The following is a 17,909-nucleotide window of genomic DNA, read 5'->3' as shown; positions in this document are numbered from 1 at the left end:
TTTTAATACATACAGTATACAGATCGGTAATAATTCTATATCAAAAAAATCGAAATCGATCTAAACCGAACCAAAACACATAATCAACATCCTAGGAATTAACCATTTTGGAATCTCAAGTCCAAAATTTGCTGGCTTATATTGTAAATTATAAAAATAACAGGGTTTAGTATACAATAAAATAAAAAGTTCAGGACGTTGTATGCTCAATTTATTCAATAGAGAAAGGCAAAATAAAAAACGAGCAAACTGAACTGAAGAACGAGGGAAAGGGCAAGGAACGGCAAAAATACAAATTAGGGTTCCGATTAGAGTCAGAGAATCAGAATTTATCTTGGTTTTGGAATTTTGACCGTAGCAGAGGCGCCTCGATCTTGGGTTCCGGTTCTCTTTTTGCAGATTATTTGTTGGGTAAATCTCTCTCTCTCTCTCTCTCTCTCTCTCTCTCTCTCTCGCTCTCACCGCAATTACTAGTTCGAATGTTTTAGTGAACTCCCCCAGGTGAATCGAGTATTGGACCTTACTGTTTCTCACTAGCTTACATTTGTATGATTCTGATAATGCTTTTGCTTAGCTTATGGATTGTGTTTGTTCTGCAGATTTTGAGTTGAAAAAGAAGAAAAAAAGAATATAGTAGTAGTTAAGATGTCTGTGAAAACTAGGAGGATTGTTTCTGGTAGGTCAGAGACTATAGCAGCAGCTAATTACGCATTTGATCCGTTAGAAGATGACAAAATTATAAGAAATAGGCTTCTCACACGCACCACTACCACCAGAGGCGAACCTCCATTGAAGAAGCTTCAGAAAAAATTCACTTCTTTCGTTACCGAAGTAGACAAAGAAGAAGAAGAAAAAGAAGATAACTACAGTGAGTGCGGTAGGCTCGCGAAAGCTTTCTTACAGGAGCTTTCTGCTTTTGAGATTCCGCTTCTTAAGAGCCAAGCGGTTGTTGCTGCGAATCTTAGGGAGAAAGAGAACTTCAACGAGCTTAAAGAAGAGACGAATAGGCAGATTATGCAGGCGCAAGCTGATATTGAACATCTTAAGAAACAGCTTGAAGAGAGTAAAATAGAGAGACAGCATAAAGAGGAGTGTGAAGCCATTAGGAAACTTATCTCTGCGCAGCCACCGAAGTCAGAGACACAAAAGGCTATACATGAATTGAAGAAGGAGATTGCAGAACTGGAGGCTGAGGATACAGCAAGCTGGAGACTTCTTGAGCTAAGGAAGAAGCAGTTTGCATTGTTGTTGCATGTGGTATGTTAGATGTTACATGTTTCTCATTGTGTCTTATAGCTAAGATTCTTCCAAACAAAATGTTGCCGTTCTTTCTCGTTCTTATAGCTAAATTCTAACCCTTCTTTTTGTTTTTGTGAAAATTTGTATGTAAAGGTGGATGAGTTGCAGGAGACAATGGAGGAAGAACAGAAGAGTATGGTTGAAGAAATGCAGAGGAACATGTCCGAGGAAACAACAACTGCTGGTGGCGCTGAAGCCATGTCCATCGATTAGCTCCTAATCTTAGCTACTCTTGTCTTCTCTTGAATGCTCCTTGCCAAGAATCGGTTTTATAAATTTCTGGTGTACCTCATTGCAATGATACACAGTCACACTTACAACCGGTTTTGACTTTTGAGTCTTCATAAACCAATGTTTTTTGGTTTGGTCATATATACATTAAACCAATTAAACCGGTTTAGAATTATACCGACTAAGATTTAAACCGGAATATTATCTTCTCATTTTCTATTATTTTGCCCAATCGCGTTCTTCTCTCGTCGCCACCAGAGTCTCTCCGTCTCTTTCCACGGCGAGCTCGAGTGTTTTAAACCTTCTTTGTCCGTCGATCCGAACATCTCAGCACTTTCCTCTTGATGCAAAGAAGAAGAATTTTTGTGTGTGTTGGCTCTAGTAATCTTCATATTTAAGCTTAGTATTTAGAGCTGAAGTGATTTTAATCATTGATTCTGTGATACTGTGCAGGGAGGGAATGAGATCCCCTAGAACCTTGGAGGTTTGGAGGCTAGGCACTGTCAACTATTTGAAATCCCTTAAAATCCAAGACAAGTTAGTTTCCGAGAGAAAAGCTCATCAAACTTCATATACCCTCAACTTACACACTCGGAAAACGTAGAACCGATCACAGTCTACTGATCCCTCAATTTGAACTTACAAAAATTGGAGCTGAACTTCATTATACTCAATGAGGAGGAGATATCACCTTCCATGGCCCTCATCAAGCCATCTTATTTCCCATCATTTCTTTACGCAGCATCGGTTTTGGTGCTAGGAACTATGTGGAGACATTGGAGCGGTCAATGATCGAGTTTGCTTCAATGTATGGCGTGAAAGCTCGTGCAGGAAACAAATGTGAGACTGGGGTTTGGGTCGGGGATAGAAAGATTGGTGCTATTGGGGTTAGGATATCTTCTGGAATCACTTGTCATGGTTTGGCCTTTAACATTGATCCTGATTTGAACTACTTTGAGCACATTGTGCCTTGTGGGATTGCTGGTAAGGAAGTTACATCTTTGAGAAGAGAGACGGATGCTCTGCTTCCTTCTGAAGAAGTGATTCATAAGCAGTTGATTACTTGCTTGGCCAAAGCGTTTTCTTATGATGATGTTGTGTGGAAGGAAGATCCCTCCTCGGTCATTTTGGACACCCAAAGATGAAGAATAAAATAATACGGTTTGATCTCTTCTTCATCTCCCAAAAGTGATTTCATCCTACTGGAAGCAACCTTATAAATTCTAATCTATTCCGGTTTTGGTCTTGTTATCTATCTATACACACAGTCTTAATCTTAGTTACTCTGTCTTCTCTTGAATGCTAAAGAAACCTTTCATTGCCAAGAATCGGTTTTATAAATCTCTGGTTTACCTCATTGCAATGATACAAGTCACACTAGCCGGTTTTGACTTCTGAGTCTTCACATAAACCGATGCGGTCACGAGAATTTTTTTTGGTAAACCACTTAAAGCGGTTCAAAATTATACCGACTAAGATTTAAACCGGAATATTATATATACGTATATCTTCTCTTTTATTCCATTATTTTTGCACACTCGTTCTCCTCTCGTCGCCTCCGTCTATTTCCACGGCGAGCTTGCGATCGTCCGCTGTATGATTTTAACCGCCATCTCTCTGGCTTGAAAGCATTATCTTCTCACTTTCTTCACAGTTACTTGGGCTTTATTCTTCTTATTCTGCTCTATTCGTTCGGTGTACTCTCGCAATTTTTCTGTAAACCCTCGGAAATTTCTCAAGCAATTCTGAGTTTTTTCAACCTTCTTTGTCCGTCGATCCGAATATATCAGCACTTTCCACTGAAGGCTTGATCTCGAGGTAACTCGAATCGGAATTTATTGCACTTTTCTTTTCTTTTCGGAAGTTTGCGTTCGCGTTCTGTTTCCGATGAATATCATATTGCTTGACTGTGCTCCCTTTTCCGTCTATTCACCGGACTTTTACTTGGTGCTATAACCGGAACCAGTATTTGATTCTACCTTTTTCCCCAATATTAATGAAATTCTTCTTAGGTTAGGGTTTTACTCGTTAATTGTGTTGTTTGGGATTTTGGGAAACGTTTGTTGTACAAGTACGTCGTCGGAGTAATTCACATGTAGCTGGTTGTTGTATCTGCTTATCAATTTGCAGGAATAGTAGTTTTGTTACCCATCTTGCTCATTCTAGTCTGCGACCACTGTTAATTGTTGTTTATGAGTTGTTCCATTTGGTGATTTGGTCTTGATTGAAGTTTTTGGTATTCATGTAGGCGTTTGGAGATGGAAGTTGAAAAGTCTAAATCGAGGCATGAAAGCAGGGAAGAGAGAGCTGACAACGAGGTTTCTCCTGTTAGAGAACACAGAGATGGAAGGAGGAAAGCAAAGGATCATAGGAGCAAGGATAAAGAAAAGGACTATGACCGAGAAAAGAACAAGGATAAGGAGCGTGAAAGGGAAAAGGACCACCGCAGGGATAAGGAGAAAGATAGGGACCGAAAAAGAGATAGAGAAGGAGACACTGAGAAGGAGATCTCTAGAGGTAGAGATAAAGAGAGGGAGAAAGAAAAAACCAGAGATCGCGTAAAAGAAAAGGAGAAGGAGAAAGAAAGAGATAATCATAAAGATAGAGAAAATGAGAAAGAAAAAGACAAGGATAGGTCACGAATGAAGGAGAGAGCGAGTAAGAAAGGTCATGAAGATGATGATGATACTCAAAAAGCTGCTGAAAGATATGAACATTATGACAACAGAGGTCTAAATGAAGGTGACGATAATGTTGATGTTACATCAAGCGGCAAAGAAGCATCTGCGTTGGAACTTCAGAATCGCATTTTGAAGTAAGTGATTCTTGCTTTGTGTTGTTAACTATTCAATCTTTGAAATTTTATTTCAAGTATTTAAAATCTTACGGTTGAGAAAGTTCTGCCTTTCCATGACTTTTGGGTTGAGTGATTTTCTGGGTATCCTCTCTCTTTCTTGTGCTCGTTTTGTTTGTTTGATGCTGTGGCCGTGTTTTATAATTTACTATAACACCTAGTATAGATGGTAAGAACATCACTTTCTGATTTTGATTCTATAAAGTGCTGCTGTTGAGTTTGCTGGTTACTAATTAGTCTGGTTTACTCACTGAGTATTGTTTTTGTATATCTTATGATAATCTTTGTCTTGTTATACAGTTCTGTGTTATTACTGAAAGGGTCCAAGGCTCTGCTTATTTCTCCTATGTTATATGACATCTAGATGTACAGGTAATATAAGAATTAAAAAGATTTTTGTTTTCTTCCTTAGGATGAGAGAGGAAAGAAAGAAGAAAGCTGAAGATGCTTCTGATGCTCTATCATGGGTTGCAAGGAGCCGTAAGATTGAGGAAAAAAGAAATGCTGAGAAGCAAAGGGCACAGCAACTCTCGAGAATATTTGAGGAGCAGGTGTTATCTCCATTCCTTGGACATATCCTTTTATTTCTCCATAACTTCCTTTTAGTTGTCATTTTATTAATCTAATCCTATCTTATATTTGTTCAGGACAACCTTAATCAAGGTGGAAATGAAGATAGCGAGGATGGCGGTATGTTTTCCTTTCCAGTTCTTTCACCATTAACTTTAAATCGTCAAAGGAACTAATCATGTAAACTCAAATAAGTATAATGATACGTGTATTCTATCATACCATAGGATTCCTTTTTCTTTCTTCTTTTCTAAATCAAGTTCTTCATGTGATGTGTTCTGGTTGATAATTTTATCTTGACACATTCTGGTTAACAGGGCATCTATCCGGTGTTAAAGTTCTACATGGTTTGGAGAAAGTGGTGGAAGGTGGAGCAGTTATCTTGACACTAAAAGACCAAAGTGTCCTTGCTGATGGAGACGTTAACGATGGTTAGTATCTTTTAATGCTCTCTTTCGTCTATGCTATCAGCATGGTTAATGTGAGGGTGTGTCATAAACTAGATTTGTAACTATTCTGGCAGAGATTGACATGCTAGAAAATGTGGAAATTGGAGAACAGAAGCGTCGAAATGAAGCTTATGAAGCAGCCAAGAAGAAAAAGGGAATATATGATGACAAGTAAGTTAAATATCTGTGTTTCAAATGGCATTTAATTAGCATATCTGTGTTGCTTAAGACTGAAATGCATGATATTGATTTTTAGGTTTAATGATGATCCCACGGTAGAAAAGAAGATGCTTCCGCAGTACGATGAGCCTGCTACGGATGAGGTAAGTTACTCTCTCTAGCGGATTACTCAAATACCAGAATTATAGGCACTCCATTGGAATAATCGATTTTACTGTTTTTGTCTTTAGGGGATCTTATTGGATGCACAGGGTCGCTTCACCGGTGAAGCTGAGAAGAAGCTGGAGGAGGTACTATTCTTTCTAACTTTTTTAATATTAAATGGACCGTAGTAAGTATACACTAGTGGTATTAATTTTCTTTCATGTTTTACCTATCAGCTACGTAAGAGAATTCAGGGTCAGACAACAAATACTTTTGAAGACCTTAACTCGTCAGCAAAAGTCACATCAGATTACTTCTCACATGAAGAAATGCTACAGTTCAAAAAACCCAAGAAAAAGAAACAATTGCGGAAAAAGGATAAATTGGACTTAAATTTGCTTGAAGCAGAAGCTGTTGCATCGGGATTAGGAGCTGAAGATCTTGGTTCTCGTAAAGATGGCAAAAGGCAGGCCATGAATGAAGAGAAAGAAAGGAACGAGTATGAAAAACGGAGCAATGCCTATCAGACAGCCATTGCTAAAGCTGATGAGGCATCCAGACTACTCAGAAGGGAACAAGTTCAGCCTATTAAAAGAGATGAAGATGAGAGTATGGTGTTGGCCGATGATGCTGAAGATCTTTATAAATCCTTAGAGAAAGCTAGGAGGTTAGCTCTCATTAAGAAAGAGGAAGCTGGATCTGGTCCTCAGGCAGTTGCACATCTTGTGGCCTCCAGCACCAATCAGACAACAGATGACAATAGCACCACCGGGGATGAAACACAAGAAAATACAGTGGTTTTCACAGAGATGGGGGACTTTGTTTGGGGTCTCCAGCGCAATGAAGGTAAATTTTAAATCATCTTCTGACACATTTACACTGTTATTTATGTTTTGCCTCTATTATATTGATCTGCTATAGTACTACGTTATTTGAAACATTTATTTGGTGTCATACAAAGACACTCTCTCTCTCACACATGCATATACTAACCCAATGCATGGGGTTTGATTTGTCTGCAAATAGTTTGTGGCTACTCTAATCAGTTCTCCAACCTGCTGATTACTTATTTTTCTTAGACAAAACTTTGCTTAGTCTTTAGAAGTGGTTATGGAGTTTTTGATCTAATGATGTGGTCTTTCAGTTGCGCGGAAGCCTGAAAGCGAAGATGTGTTTATGGAAGAAGATGTAGCACCCGAAGCTCCTGTTGAAGTAAAAGAAGAGCATCCCGATGGTTGGACAGAAGTAAAAGATACTGATATGGTTGCAGCAGAAGATTCATCAGATACTAAAGAGGTAACTCCTGATGAAACTATACATGAGGTTGCGGTTGGAAAAGGATTATCTGGTGCATTGAAGCTTCTTAAAGACCGAGGAACCCTAAAGGAAAAGGTCGATTGGGGTGGTAGAAATATGGACAAGAAAAAGAGCAAGCTCGTGGGTATTGTGGATGATGAAGGAACTAAAGAATCTAAAGATAGATTCAAGGACATCAGGATTGAGAGAACTGACGAGTTTGGTAGAACTGTAAGTTTTCTGAAGCTTTGTTTCTCACTCTTATTAAACTCGTCCTTATGTGTATATGTAAAATAATCGATCTTCAAATCTTTGTTGTTTAACAGTTAACTCCAAAAGAAGCCTTTCGATTACTCTCTCACAAATTTCACGGGAAGGGACCTGGAAAAATGAAGGAAGAGAAACGGATGAAACAGTACCAGGAAGAGCTCAAGTTAAAGCAAATGAAAAACTCAGACACACCATCGCAATCTGTTCAAAGAATGAGAGAGGCTCAAGCTCAACTGAAAACCCCTTACCTTGTCCTCAGTGGCCATGTCAGACCAGGGTATATATAGATGATTCATCATTCAGTTTTAGTTTTAGGCATCACTTAGAAGTGACGCTCCTTTAACTAACACTTGTTTGTTACATTTTTCAGACAAACTAGTGATCCTCAGAGCGGGTTTGCGACTGTTGAGAAGGATGTTCCAGGAAGCTTAACACCAATGCTTGGTGACAAAAAGGTTACATGATCTAAGATGTTTTAAAAAAATACATTCCTCTTTAACAACTTAAGCCTTATTCAGGATTAGTATTGATCTTTTGCGATGAAACATTTCAGGTGGAGCATTTCTTGGGAATAAAGCGGAAATCGGAGCCTGGAAACTCGGATACACCACCAAAGAGACCAAAGCCTTGAAGGACACTTATAGATAATCTTGCTTGCGTCTTTGCTTCACATCGATTTGTCTCTGGTAAACTCATTTTCAGGATTCTGATTACGTCTCTGATCTTTTGTTACAGTCTTTAGAAGAAGACATAGCTCAATATATAAATTCATGCGGAGACTGATGATATTTTGATGGAGTTGCCAAAAACGCGAATTGGTTTGGTTTCAGTTCTTAAAATCACACTTCTGTTTCTTTTCCTTTTAAAATTTTGTTTTTATCGCATCCCAACAAATTAAAAAACAATATATCTTTAGTAGAAATTAACTCAAAAGTTCTCTGAATTTTGGTGTAGACAGACAAAATTAAACCAGATTAAAAATCTAACCGTTGGCTTTATATTTTCTTGAGAGTAATCTAGTACCTTGCTAAAAAAAATCAATTAAATCGTTAAAACACGTTTCTCTTTATATCTCCCTGTCACAACCCAAAAATGAAATGTGGTTGGTTGAGTGTTTAACTTGAATTAATATTGCAGACGATGTTTCCTTTGACTGAAAGTATTCAATTTTGTTAATTTAATTAATTTACCCTTTCCATCTTAGTATCAAATCATAAGTGTTCATGAGTCGGTTGACCAAAAAAATGTTCATGACTTTTAGTTTCGGCCGCGAGATTAAAAATAGTGCCAAGATGTTCTGTCCCACGAGACATGTAGCGTAATATATGTAACTAAAGCTTTGTTCATTTAAACCCTTTTGTCTCCTACCAAAGTCAAAACGAAAACAAGGTTGTGTCACTTTCGAGAGATATTTTGTAGTTCACTTCTTCTTACCCATCGCCAACTAAATCTTTTAACTTCAATTATATTTGGTAAAACAAACAAAAGTACAACTATATATTTCTTATCCAAAAGTAATCAGATTTATTTGTTTATTCGGCTTGGGAGACTCAAGAATCTGTTTTGGTTTTACTTGGTTGACTAAAAATACAACTAATAGAAGACATCACAAGCTTGTTTGTTTTACTTGTATTTGCGTATGCGTTTACGTGTCGATGTAGTATGTTTATTTACCTTTTAATTAAGAAATCCAAATGGATGAACAAAAAAAAAAAAAAAGCAACGTTTGTATTTTCATCAAAATATATAATTTAGAAATATTAAAGTAATTACAAACACGAATCATTTGTATCTAATACGGTAAGGTACAGTAATTAAGTTTGTACAAGAACACGGTTTACCACACAATGGTCCTAAAAAAACAAAATGTAAGGAAGATTAGTGAACAACAAATATGCTTTTAACTCTATTGACAACAAATAAAATTATCAAAGTATTCTCTCTTTAATTATTTTTCCAGTCTTGTCTATTCAGGAAATGGCCATGGTTCCGAACACGTTTGCCTGCAAAATGAAGAATTAAAACATTAGACTACCCCCCCCCCCCCCCCCCCCCCCCCCCCGAACCGTCCATTATTCACTGAAAACGTTCATGTGATCACAAAACAAGATGTATGTGGGTGAATACTGTAAGAGGACTTACTCTATAATCTCTTTCCAATAAGAATCACTTGCTCCATCATCAATAACGTCACACCATGGCTGATGATGATCTTGTGTGAACGTCGAATTTGATGATGAAGGGTTTGTAGTATGATCAGGATGATGGTACTCCGCGATGTCTTTGTTCTTGATCATCGTTTGAGTTTGTTTAGATTCTTCAGGAGAAGCAGGAACCAACAGAGGGAGTGAATTATGATCATCTTGAAAATCGGGTTGAATGGGGCCGGAAGCTAAAGAATCCAAAGGGTTATCATGATTGTTCTCAAGAATATGAGAGAAGGTTTGAGACTGACCAAATATATTTTGGTTCTCCAAGTAAGAGGATTGGCCAAAGAGATTGTTGTTATTGGTTTGCATGGTTGATGAAGAAAAAGAAGGATGATTGGTGTTGGTATTGGTGCTAAGGACTTGAATCATGTTGTGTATCAGTTGAGCTTTAGCAAGAGTTGTCGCATCCAGTTGCACATTTTGATTGAGATTCAAGAGGCTGTTCAAATTTGCGGCCGCGAGAAGCTGTGGGAGAGCAGCTAGAACATTTAGATGGTCGGTTCTTGGCCTATGGGTCACCGGATCAATCCCCATTTGGAGAAGTTTCTTTCTCAAATGTGTGTTCCAATAGTTTTTTATTTCATTGTCCGTTCTCCCAGGAAGATTACCAGCTATCGACGACCACCTTTCAGAAACACATACAAAACTTTTTAAAAAATTTATCAAACTGATATTATCCTAGTTAGTGGATTAGTTTAAGATTAATACCTAATATTGATTTCTTTTAGTCATAACAAGAATTAGTTTTCAAGATTGAAAAAATGGCTACAGACGTATGCACCTAGAGAAAACCAGTGTAGTAGGTATATATATGACAATTATATTCTTTCATCCATAAGCCATATACTAATATATATGTTCATTATATATTTCATATATCAGACTACTCTTTATTCTGGTTATAAACTTAATCCTAGCTCGTTTCACACTAACTATTTAAACCACTTGTGAGATATAATCAAAGATTTGACTAGAAGAATTAACAAATGGTTTAATTTCCAATCAATGTAAGGACTTATAAAAAAAAGTGATTCATTACTTGTTTCCAAGAAGGGAATGGAGGTTGATAATAGTTTGTTCTTCCTCTTCAGTGAAATTTCCTCTCTTAATGTCAGGTCTCAAGTAGTTAGTCCATCTTAATCTACAACTCTTCCCGCATCGGTTTAAACCAGCTTGCTTTGGAAGAGCTCTCCAGCTTCCATGGCCATGTTTTTGAATGTGAACTATCAGTTTCTCATCCTCCTCTTGTGTCCATGGCCCTTTCTTTAACCCATTCTCATCGCAACATGGTGAGCGCCCCATTATAATTACGTACTATAACACAAATATATATATATATATATATGTTATTTATTTTCCTGAGAATTAATCTTGAATAAATAATTAAGCTTAAATGTAGAATTACATCAATCTAAGAGAGATAACAGTATATAAGTTAAGCAAACACCGTAATTGAATTCATATGAACTTGTACTTGTTAACGTGTATGAGCAGAAAGATAAGTATATGTTTGCATGCATGTATGTATTTATATCAGTATATGTATCGTCGAACCTGTTGAAGAGCACTTACAAGGGAGAGAAATTTTGATGAAGCAGGCGATCAAAATAATAATTAAGGATCTTAGTGAATGTGTGATCATTGCATTAAATAGGGCTTTCGTGTCTTGTATCTTGTCGGAGGGAGAAGATCTTAGTTTAGCTTTTGACTTTGATGACCTGATAAATAACGAAAATGCCATTGTGGAAAGTTTTATCAAAATATTTTTGTAAGAAGAATAAAAAGAAAGAAAGAGAAGAAGATGATCAAGTTTGTGAAGCAATGTAGGTACACAAAAGTTGCTGCAACTAATCCATATGTTGACAAAAGGAAGTTTGTAGATACAGCCTTTAAATTTTTTAAATGTACAAAAGAAAATTAAGTATTATGGATATGTAATTAGTTATAAAGCTTTTTGTAAGTGTACATAATAGAAATATAATTAAAATTAATCCATATCAAATTAAAGCCTTTAAAAATTAAATATTGTAGGTCTAGAAAAATATGCATGTTTTTGTGAAAGATAATTTATGAAATTTCAATATTTTACTATTGTCTTGATCATTTTTTATGCATATCTTTCCACGTGAATTAGCCATTTGGATTTACGCCAAATATCAAATTTCACCAAAGACTGTCATTGCATACCTAATGGGGCCAAAAAAAAATTGTATTATACAAACTGAGAAATTAGTGTTTTTTGATCTAGGAATTTTTTCTAGCCACACTGAAGAAACACATTTTTGTTTTTTTTTTCTATCCTAGAAATATATAGATGTAAAAACTTTATGATTTGATATTTAACAAGTTTAAAAAAATGAAGCAAATTTTTCTGTAAATGTGTACGTGGTAAACAATGGAGGGTGGTATCAAGGTTTTTTCCGTAAGTATAAAGTTTTATATAGGATCATTGTTCAAGAAAGCGCTAGACGGTGACCCAACGCCTAGCGCCTAGAACGCTTAGTCGGGGCCTAGATGGTTTTTAGGCGGTTTAAGCATTTACAACATAAAACATTATATATATATAATTATATTAAAATATATGTTATAAAAATAAAAAATTTATAAATTATAAACAACGGTAAGAAAAATACATTTATTTAAGTTATATTAACAACATATAAATGTTTATAATTACGTATATAGATATAAAACATAATAATTTAATTATATGTAATTTAAAAATCAAAAATAAATATTAAAATAAAATGTATGTAATTTTAAACGGGTTAGGCAGTCATTTAGACGTCTGCTGAGTACCTAGCACCTAGACGGCGCCTAAGCAGCCGCCCTAAACCGTTTTCTTGAACACTGTATAGGATCACTGTATAGTATCATGACTTACGTACAACATGTTGCATTATCAATGATTCTCCCGTTTAATTATTTATTTATTTCAATTATAATTTATATATAAGTTTGTGTCCCTTCCAAAATATACGTACATGGAACCAACATATAAAAATTAAATTAGGTTTTCCGCTTTGTCGACAAAAGAAAAAATACATTTAGATTTTCCACGTGGATACGTTAAATTTGTTTTGTCAGACGTTATATTATTATTGTATTGTGTATATACATAGTATTTGATAGTAAACTATAGATTATATACATAACAAGATTTTGGAAGAAAGTGTCCACAACAGTATGCATTACTGGTCATTGGTCAACAAACGATCCACACCATGCCACGTATCTCAACTTATATATCATGATACGTATATATAAACAAATAAAAACTATTATTGTTGAAGTCAATTTTTTTTCATCATTGAATATATCGTGTTCTGATCAATAAAACAGTTGCCAAAGATGAACACATATCAATAATACATCTCACCTTCTTCTTTTTTCTTAGCCAAAAGTGTTTCATATTCTACACGAGCCATGCAGATCGAGTGCTAGCTAGTGTTTCCAGGAATCATCATGAGAACAACCCTTTAGATAAAACTTTTACACTCCATCGAATCGAAGCTTATAATACGTGAACTAATCAAAATTAAATTTCATAGTTTATGTTTTTTCATGTGGCACATGCGTTAATAATTTTATAAGTTATTGAGGATATTTCGAGGATCTCTATAAATTTTAAACACGAAATTAGTTAGACAAAAAGGAAAATGCAGACAAATTGAAATTGGAGGTTTAGCTAGTAAATATTGACGAAGAAATAAATATAAATGTACGTATACTGCAAATAGTATAAATACAGATATATGAACATTGCTATATCAAGTATAAATTATGAAAAGAAAAGAAAAAAAAAAAAACGTCTCGATATTGGTGGTTGATTATTGGTGTAAATTTAGTTTTAAGCACATCAAGTCACGCAAACATGAACTCTTGGGACCCGCGAAAACCCTAAATCTTCTAACGACTAAACTAATTCTTATTTAACACTTAATTTTTAATCGCCTTTTTTAGATGCTTCTACGTTGACGTTAAATTCGTCCATATATAAAATCATTCTCATTGCTACGACGTTGACGTTAATTGATCCATAAAAACACCATATCCATATAAAATTATCAGATCATCGGATTTTATTTTTTTTCGATACAACGAGCTAGACGATCGATCATAATACGTACTAATTTATCATATAACTCACTAATTTATATATGTTTTGGAATTATCAAATTTAAACATTTCTTAAGAAACTAATTGTAATCTATCAAAAGTTTCTTATTATAATAACAGTATTTTATAGAAAACAGATGAAAGATTCGTACGGAAGAAGTTTCCAACTAATCCGAAGGAGACAACAAACGCTACAGTTGATCTTCCCCTAACCAAACACTTATATCATCTTCATTAATCTTAAGGCTTTAGTTTTAAGGACATGATCTTTGATTGAATAATGCATTTATGCTTATTTTACTCACAACAGTTTCGAAAATTATCCCTCATAACTCATATTTTAAATTACCAAAATTCTTAAAATTTTGGTCAATAACTTATTCGAGTCAAATACCACACAACATATGACTAATACTTTTACGGATCTCTCGATCTCAAGAGAAGCTTTGGAAACAATTGTTTTAGAAATCTGCCTAGTACAACGACAAAACCACTGACATTTTAATTCTGAATGTTTGTTTGCTTTTAACGTTTGTGTTTGCGTTTAAATATATGATATGATTATTTTTACTTTTACGCAAACCCAAACCTAATTAACAGGCTGTTATTAAAGACTTGTTTTCTTTATAATGCTCAAATTGACATTCACTAAAAATTATTAAAGGACAAAATTTGCTTAAGTACCTGAGTTTCTCCAAAATTTCAGAAACCAACACCACAAAATTTCAGTACACACGTCATATACTGAAAAACCAAGTTAAACTTTGTATCTATACATTTAACTCCGATATGCATCAGTGTGACCCGTTTCTGATGATAATTACCTGACAGTATATATTATCTTCTTGCGTATGAGTCAAACCTAACATTTTGAAAAAAGAAACCTACAAAACGATTTGCACGTTACATTGCTATATGCATATACGCAAAATAATATTTAGAAACCTAAAGCTTAGTAATTCAATTAGTTAGTAGGATGGTGCGTCAACGTTGTAGACCACTACAGTCATAAACATATAAAGAAAAAGTTAAACTCTGCGGTTACATGGAAAAAAACTTTTACTTTTACTTGGGAGAAGTTACGTATACAATGAATTATTATGCAGTGGTTTGGGATATAACTAATCAAACACTCGTATAATAAGTTAATAACCCATGAATTATTTCACCTTACGCATGTACTTTTAGGTTAGGAATAAAACTAAAAATGAAAAGAGTTGGTTAAAACGAAGACTTCCATGTCAAATATATAACGTAGATAAGTCTTCGATTTTACCTTCTCTAAGTCGACTACGGTACAGGTCAAATATTACGAGAAGGACTATATATGTAGACCTTTTTGAGAAAGTAGTATTTAAAAATATTTAGAAAGTGAAAAAAGCTTACATTTAGCTACCTTGAGGCGTGAGGGATTAGAAGTTCGATGCAGTCAAATAAAGGTCATATTCCTCTCTATCAATTTGATGGATTCCATATAGCAGAAATCCAAAAGCTCATCGGCTTTTCGAAAGGTATATATCTCAAAATTATTTCGTAATTTATACACAAATTCAAAAACATAATTACGATACTATAACGAGTAGACAAATTTACATAAACATCCGTTATTATTTACAGATTACTAATTCATATATTCGATCTAATTAAGGATGTTAATTACACAATTACAACCTCGAGATATTGTCACGTAATTGTTGTTGAATGGTTACAAAAACAAACCCGGAATCAATGAACACTCAAATCTAAATTAAATGGCATTTATCGATGACTGAGATCTTCTTCTTTGTAAAGATTAATCAGATCCAACGGATTTATTTTAAACAATAAAATGGCAGATCAATTGAGGCAAGAGGAACACCTTGAGACCATGAAAACAACCCACACTAACTTGTAAACAAACAAACATACAAATAAATGTCGAAAGCCCAATATTATTAATACCTATAGAATAGCGAAAACGCGATTATTACTGATCGTGAAACCGTAGTAGGAACATAGGAACCACACACACTCATGTGTCTCTTTCATGTATTTTCCATCCCACGCTCTCAACTTGAGAAACTAATAAGTCGAAACAATCCAATCACTCACTAGCTGATTTCACCAATAAAGAAACAAATAAAATAACAACACTTATACCTCTCTCTCTCTCTGTTATCTATATAATCATCACCTTTACTTTATTCGAAAAATGGAGATTAAGTAAGAATCTCAAATTTGTCCAGAATCAACTTATCAGCTTCAACCAAGTTGCTAAAGCACAATTGCCAACCCCAATTTAGAATCACACATATGTGTAGTTTAGACAATCACATACCTTACTAAAAAGATGATCGATCACAAACAATGAACATCTATCTGACATGAGTTCTGCACCAAGAAGGCAGAAACAAGAAGCATAGGACGCATATACAAGTACAAAGAGCTTCGCTAAGTATATCTTGCAAACAATCTCCATGTCACCGATACAAAGAGCTTAGCATCGTAAAACAATTTAGAACATAGTGAATGGATAAGCATTTTCGAGGGAAGGTTACCAATCAACTTACACCTCAAAATTGGCGAAAACATACAAGGTCCTTGACAGACTTGAGGAAAATAGGTGCCATTAAAGCTTGAAAGAGAAGTCACAAGCTACACTACTAGTACTACCAATAGTTAAGAAGAGAGCAAATGACCAAGAATTTAGAGATCCAATGCATTTCAAGAGTAGCAACAGTTATGCATTTGAACAAGGCCTTGCAAAACTTGGAAGTAAACGAAAGAGAAACAACTAAAAAAATATATTAAAAAAAAAAAACCACAAGTTCAAGAATCCAAATGAAAATTAGCAGAGCAGCTAATCACCACAGGCCAGAACCAATTGAGATGCTTGTAATGGCAGTTGCAACAAATGCTCCTGCTATTCAACTTTTGGCAGACCTTTTCTCAGACATGATTCTTCTTCTTCTTTGTGACCATGTCCCAGAAGAACTCCGTCAACACAGGCTCGTAAGAAGGCATCTTAGCATATCCAGGAAAGTAGTTAATATCAATAATAAGGTACCTATTAACATCTTTCGCATCCCTAATCACGTCGAAGTTAAAGAGAGTGAGACCCATTGATTCCCTCATGGCCTTTGCTAGATCAGTCAAGAAACTCAACGGAGGCATCTCCACTTTCTCTAAGCTCCTATCCTCACCATACTCTATGTTCTTGTCTTCCTGAGCAGTCAGATTCGATATCTGCGAAAACGGAAGAGACCCTTTCGATGTCCCAATCTTCTCTTCAGAGATGTCAGGTAAAGATCTTCTCTTTACGCATTTCACATGATCACCAACCACATAGACCTTAAAGATCACACCACCATGGTTCACAAACTCCTGCAACACAATAGGAGCTTTCAGTATCTTCATCCCTTCTTGATCATATATCAAAAACATCTTGTGAGATTTCGCACTCCCATCAGCATCCAACGGCTTAGCAATCACCGGGAACTTGAGCTCCCCTAAAGCTCCACCACCGCTCAAAACGCTCGAATCCATAACAACAACTTGCTCCGGGACACCAAACCTCTCGCTATCTGAAACAGGAAAGCTCAATTGAGTTATGACCTCAAGCATCGAAACCCTATTGTGCAATCGCTCGATAGCCTCAGGCAAATCGATTACAGGAACACCAGGACACTTGTGGCGAAACTCTTGAAGATTCTCTTTCCAGTACACATCGTAAAGCTTGTGGATAATGCAATCAAGCTTCCCTTGCTCCAACAACGATTTCGTCGGATCAAGCTTGACCAGATCAATGCCTCGTTGCCTCGAGTGTTCGATCAAAGAAGGCTGGATGAAACTATGCTGTTTCTTGGCTGCGAGTGCGTATCCAACTAAGTATCTCTCTTGGATTGAATCCGACATCTTTGGCTGTTCTGTTTCGAAGGTAACAAGGTTAGGGTAAAATTCATGCCCAGGGGAATCAAAACCTCTTCCTAGAGAAAAAGGTTCAAGCTTTTAGCGAACCCTAGATGTGAAATCCTACACGGCACGCTTAGAAAGAAAAAAAAAAGAACTCGATTAGATCGAAGAGATCATACAGAATCGAAAAGTTTGGTTTTTTTTGGTTTGTGGCCTTTTCTAGAGATGGAAATAACAGAGAGAGAGAAGGGAATGTTGTACACGTGTGGAATCGAATATTGGTACGTGTGAAGATGCAAGTGGCGAATGTTTAACACGTGTCAGAAAGAAGACTAGTGTAGGTCTTTTTCCTCAGATGGACGGCTATGAGTGCTTCTTAATTATTATGGGCCATTG

The 17,909-nt window shown here is 35.8% G+C and overlaps 4 protein-coding genes and 1 pseudogene across 6 annotated transcripts; 3 read left to right on the top strand and 2 right to left on the bottom strand.

The window, feature by feature from the left end:
• Positions 1-197: 197 nt before the first annotated feature.
• On the top strand, positions 198-1,749 carry LOC104705974 (THO complex subunit 7A-like). The gene is made up of 3 exons (XM_010422080.3): positions 198-411; positions 600-1,257; positions 1,393-1,749. The coding sequence occupies exons 2-3, from the start codon at positions 646-648 to the stop codon at positions 1,510-1,512; spliced, it is 732 nt and encodes a 243-aa protein (XP_010420382.1). The 5' UTR covers positions 198-411; positions 600-645; the 3' UTR covers positions 1,513-1,749.
• Positions 1,750-1,990: 241 nt separating this feature from the next.
• Positions 1,991-2,855, top strand: LOC147939626 (octanoyltransferase LIP2, mitochondrial pseudogene; annotated as a pseudogene).
• On the top strand, positions 2,823-8,132 carry LOC104705972 (SART-1 family protein DOT2). The gene is made up of 13 exons (XM_087462316.1): positions 2,823-3,348; positions 3,779-4,345; positions 4,797-4,935; positions 5,032-5,074; positions 5,272-5,385; positions 5,478-5,574; positions 5,660-5,726; positions 5,814-5,873; positions 5,964-6,573; positions 6,872-7,254; positions 7,350-7,570; positions 7,664-7,748; positions 7,847-8,132. The coding sequence occupies exons 2-13, from the start codon at positions 3,789-3,791 to the stop codon at positions 7,922-7,924; spliced, it is 2,454 nt and encodes an 817-aa protein (XP_087318442.1). The 5' UTR covers positions 2,823-3,348; positions 3,779-3,788; the 3' UTR covers positions 7,925-8,132.
• A 921-nt stretch (positions 8,133-9,053) lies between these two features.
• On the bottom strand, positions 9,054-11,216 carry LOC104705971 (transcription factor MYB93-like). 2 transcript variants are annotated; one of them, XM_087462323.1, is made up of 4 exons: positions 11,076-11,216; positions 10,543-10,817; positions 9,436-10,128; positions 9,054-9,296 (listed from the first exon to the last, which is right to left on the bottom strand). In XM_087462323.1, exons 2-4 carry the CDS (start codon positions 10,803-10,805, stop codon positions 9,260-9,262), a joined length of 993 nt encoding a protein of 330 aa, XP_087318449.1. In that variant the 5' UTR covers positions 10,806-10,817; positions 11,076-11,216; the 3' UTR covers positions 9,054-9,259. The 2 variants fall into 2 exon arrangements, with proteins under 2 accessions (XP_087318449.1, XP_087318448.1); XM_087462322.1 differs by having other exon boundaries at positions 11,058-11,172.
• Positions 11,217-16,296: 5,080 nt separating this feature from the next.
• Positions 16,297-17,772, bottom strand: LOC104705970 (inositol-tetrakisphosphate 1-kinase 1). 2 transcript variants are annotated; one of them, XM_087463162.1, is made up of 2 exons: positions 17,274-17,707; positions 16,297-17,185 (listed from the first exon to the last, which is right to left on the bottom strand). In XM_087463162.1, exon 2 carries the CDS (start codon positions 17,145-17,147, stop codon positions 16,551-16,553), a length of 597 nt encoding a protein of 198 aa, XP_087319288.1. In that variant the 5' UTR covers positions 17,148-17,185; positions 17,274-17,707; the 3' UTR covers positions 16,297-16,550. The 2 variants fall into 2 exon arrangements, with proteins under 2 accessions (XP_087319288.1, XP_010420378.2); XM_010422076.3 differs by having other exon boundaries at positions 16,297-17,772.
• Between the last annotated feature and the right edge of the window lie 137 nt (positions 17,773-17,909).

Source organism: Camelina sativa, chromosome 8, assembly GCF_030686135.1.
Source record: "Camelina sativa cultivar CO46 ecotype springtype chromosome 8, ASM3068613v1".
Classification (NCBI taxonomy): domain Eukaryota; kingdom Viridiplantae; phylum Streptophyta; class Magnoliopsida; order Brassicales; family Brassicaceae; genus Camelina; species Camelina sativa.
This window is presented reverse-complemented; position numbering and strand designations above follow the sequence as displayed.

Bases quoted from the DNA above. Each gene is read 5' to 3' on its own strand.
- LOC104705971 (XM_087462323.1), bottom strand. From the start codon at position 10,805: ATGGGGCGCTCACCATGTTGCGATGAGAATGGGTTAAAGAAAGGGCCA. The intron at 10,129-10,542 runs GTAATGAATCAC...TGTTTCTGAAAG, and splicing joins CATTCCCTTCTTGGAAACAA to GTGGTCGTCGATAGCTGGTA. The intron at 9,297-9,435 runs GTAAGTCCTCTT...TTCATTTTGCAG, and splicing joins TATTGGAAAGAGATTATAGA to GCAAACGTGTTCGGAACCAT.
- LOC104705970 (XM_010422076.3), bottom strand. From the start codon at position 17,516: ATGTCGGATTCAATCCAAGAGAGATACTTAGTTGGATACGCACTCGCA.
- LOC104705974 (XM_010422080.3), top strand. From the start codon at position 646: ATGTCTGTGAAAACTAGGAGGATTGTTTCTGGTAGGTCAGAGACTATA. The intron at 1,258-1,392 runs GTATGTTAGATG...TTGTATGTAAAG, and splicing joins TTGCATTGTTGTTGCATGTG to GTGGATGAGTTGCAGGAGAC.
- LOC104705972 (XM_087462316.1), top strand. From the start codon at position 3,789: ATGGAAGTTGAAAAGTCTAAATCGAGGCATGAAAGCAGGGAAGAGAGA. The intron at 4,936-5,031 runs GTGTTATCTCCA...ATATTTGTTCAG, and splicing joins CGAGAATATTTGAGGAGCAG to GACAACCTTAATCAAGGTGG. The intron at 5,874-5,963 runs GTACTATTCTTT...TTTACCTATCAG, and splicing joins CTGAGAAGAAGCTGGAGGAG to CTACGTAAGAGAATTCAGGG.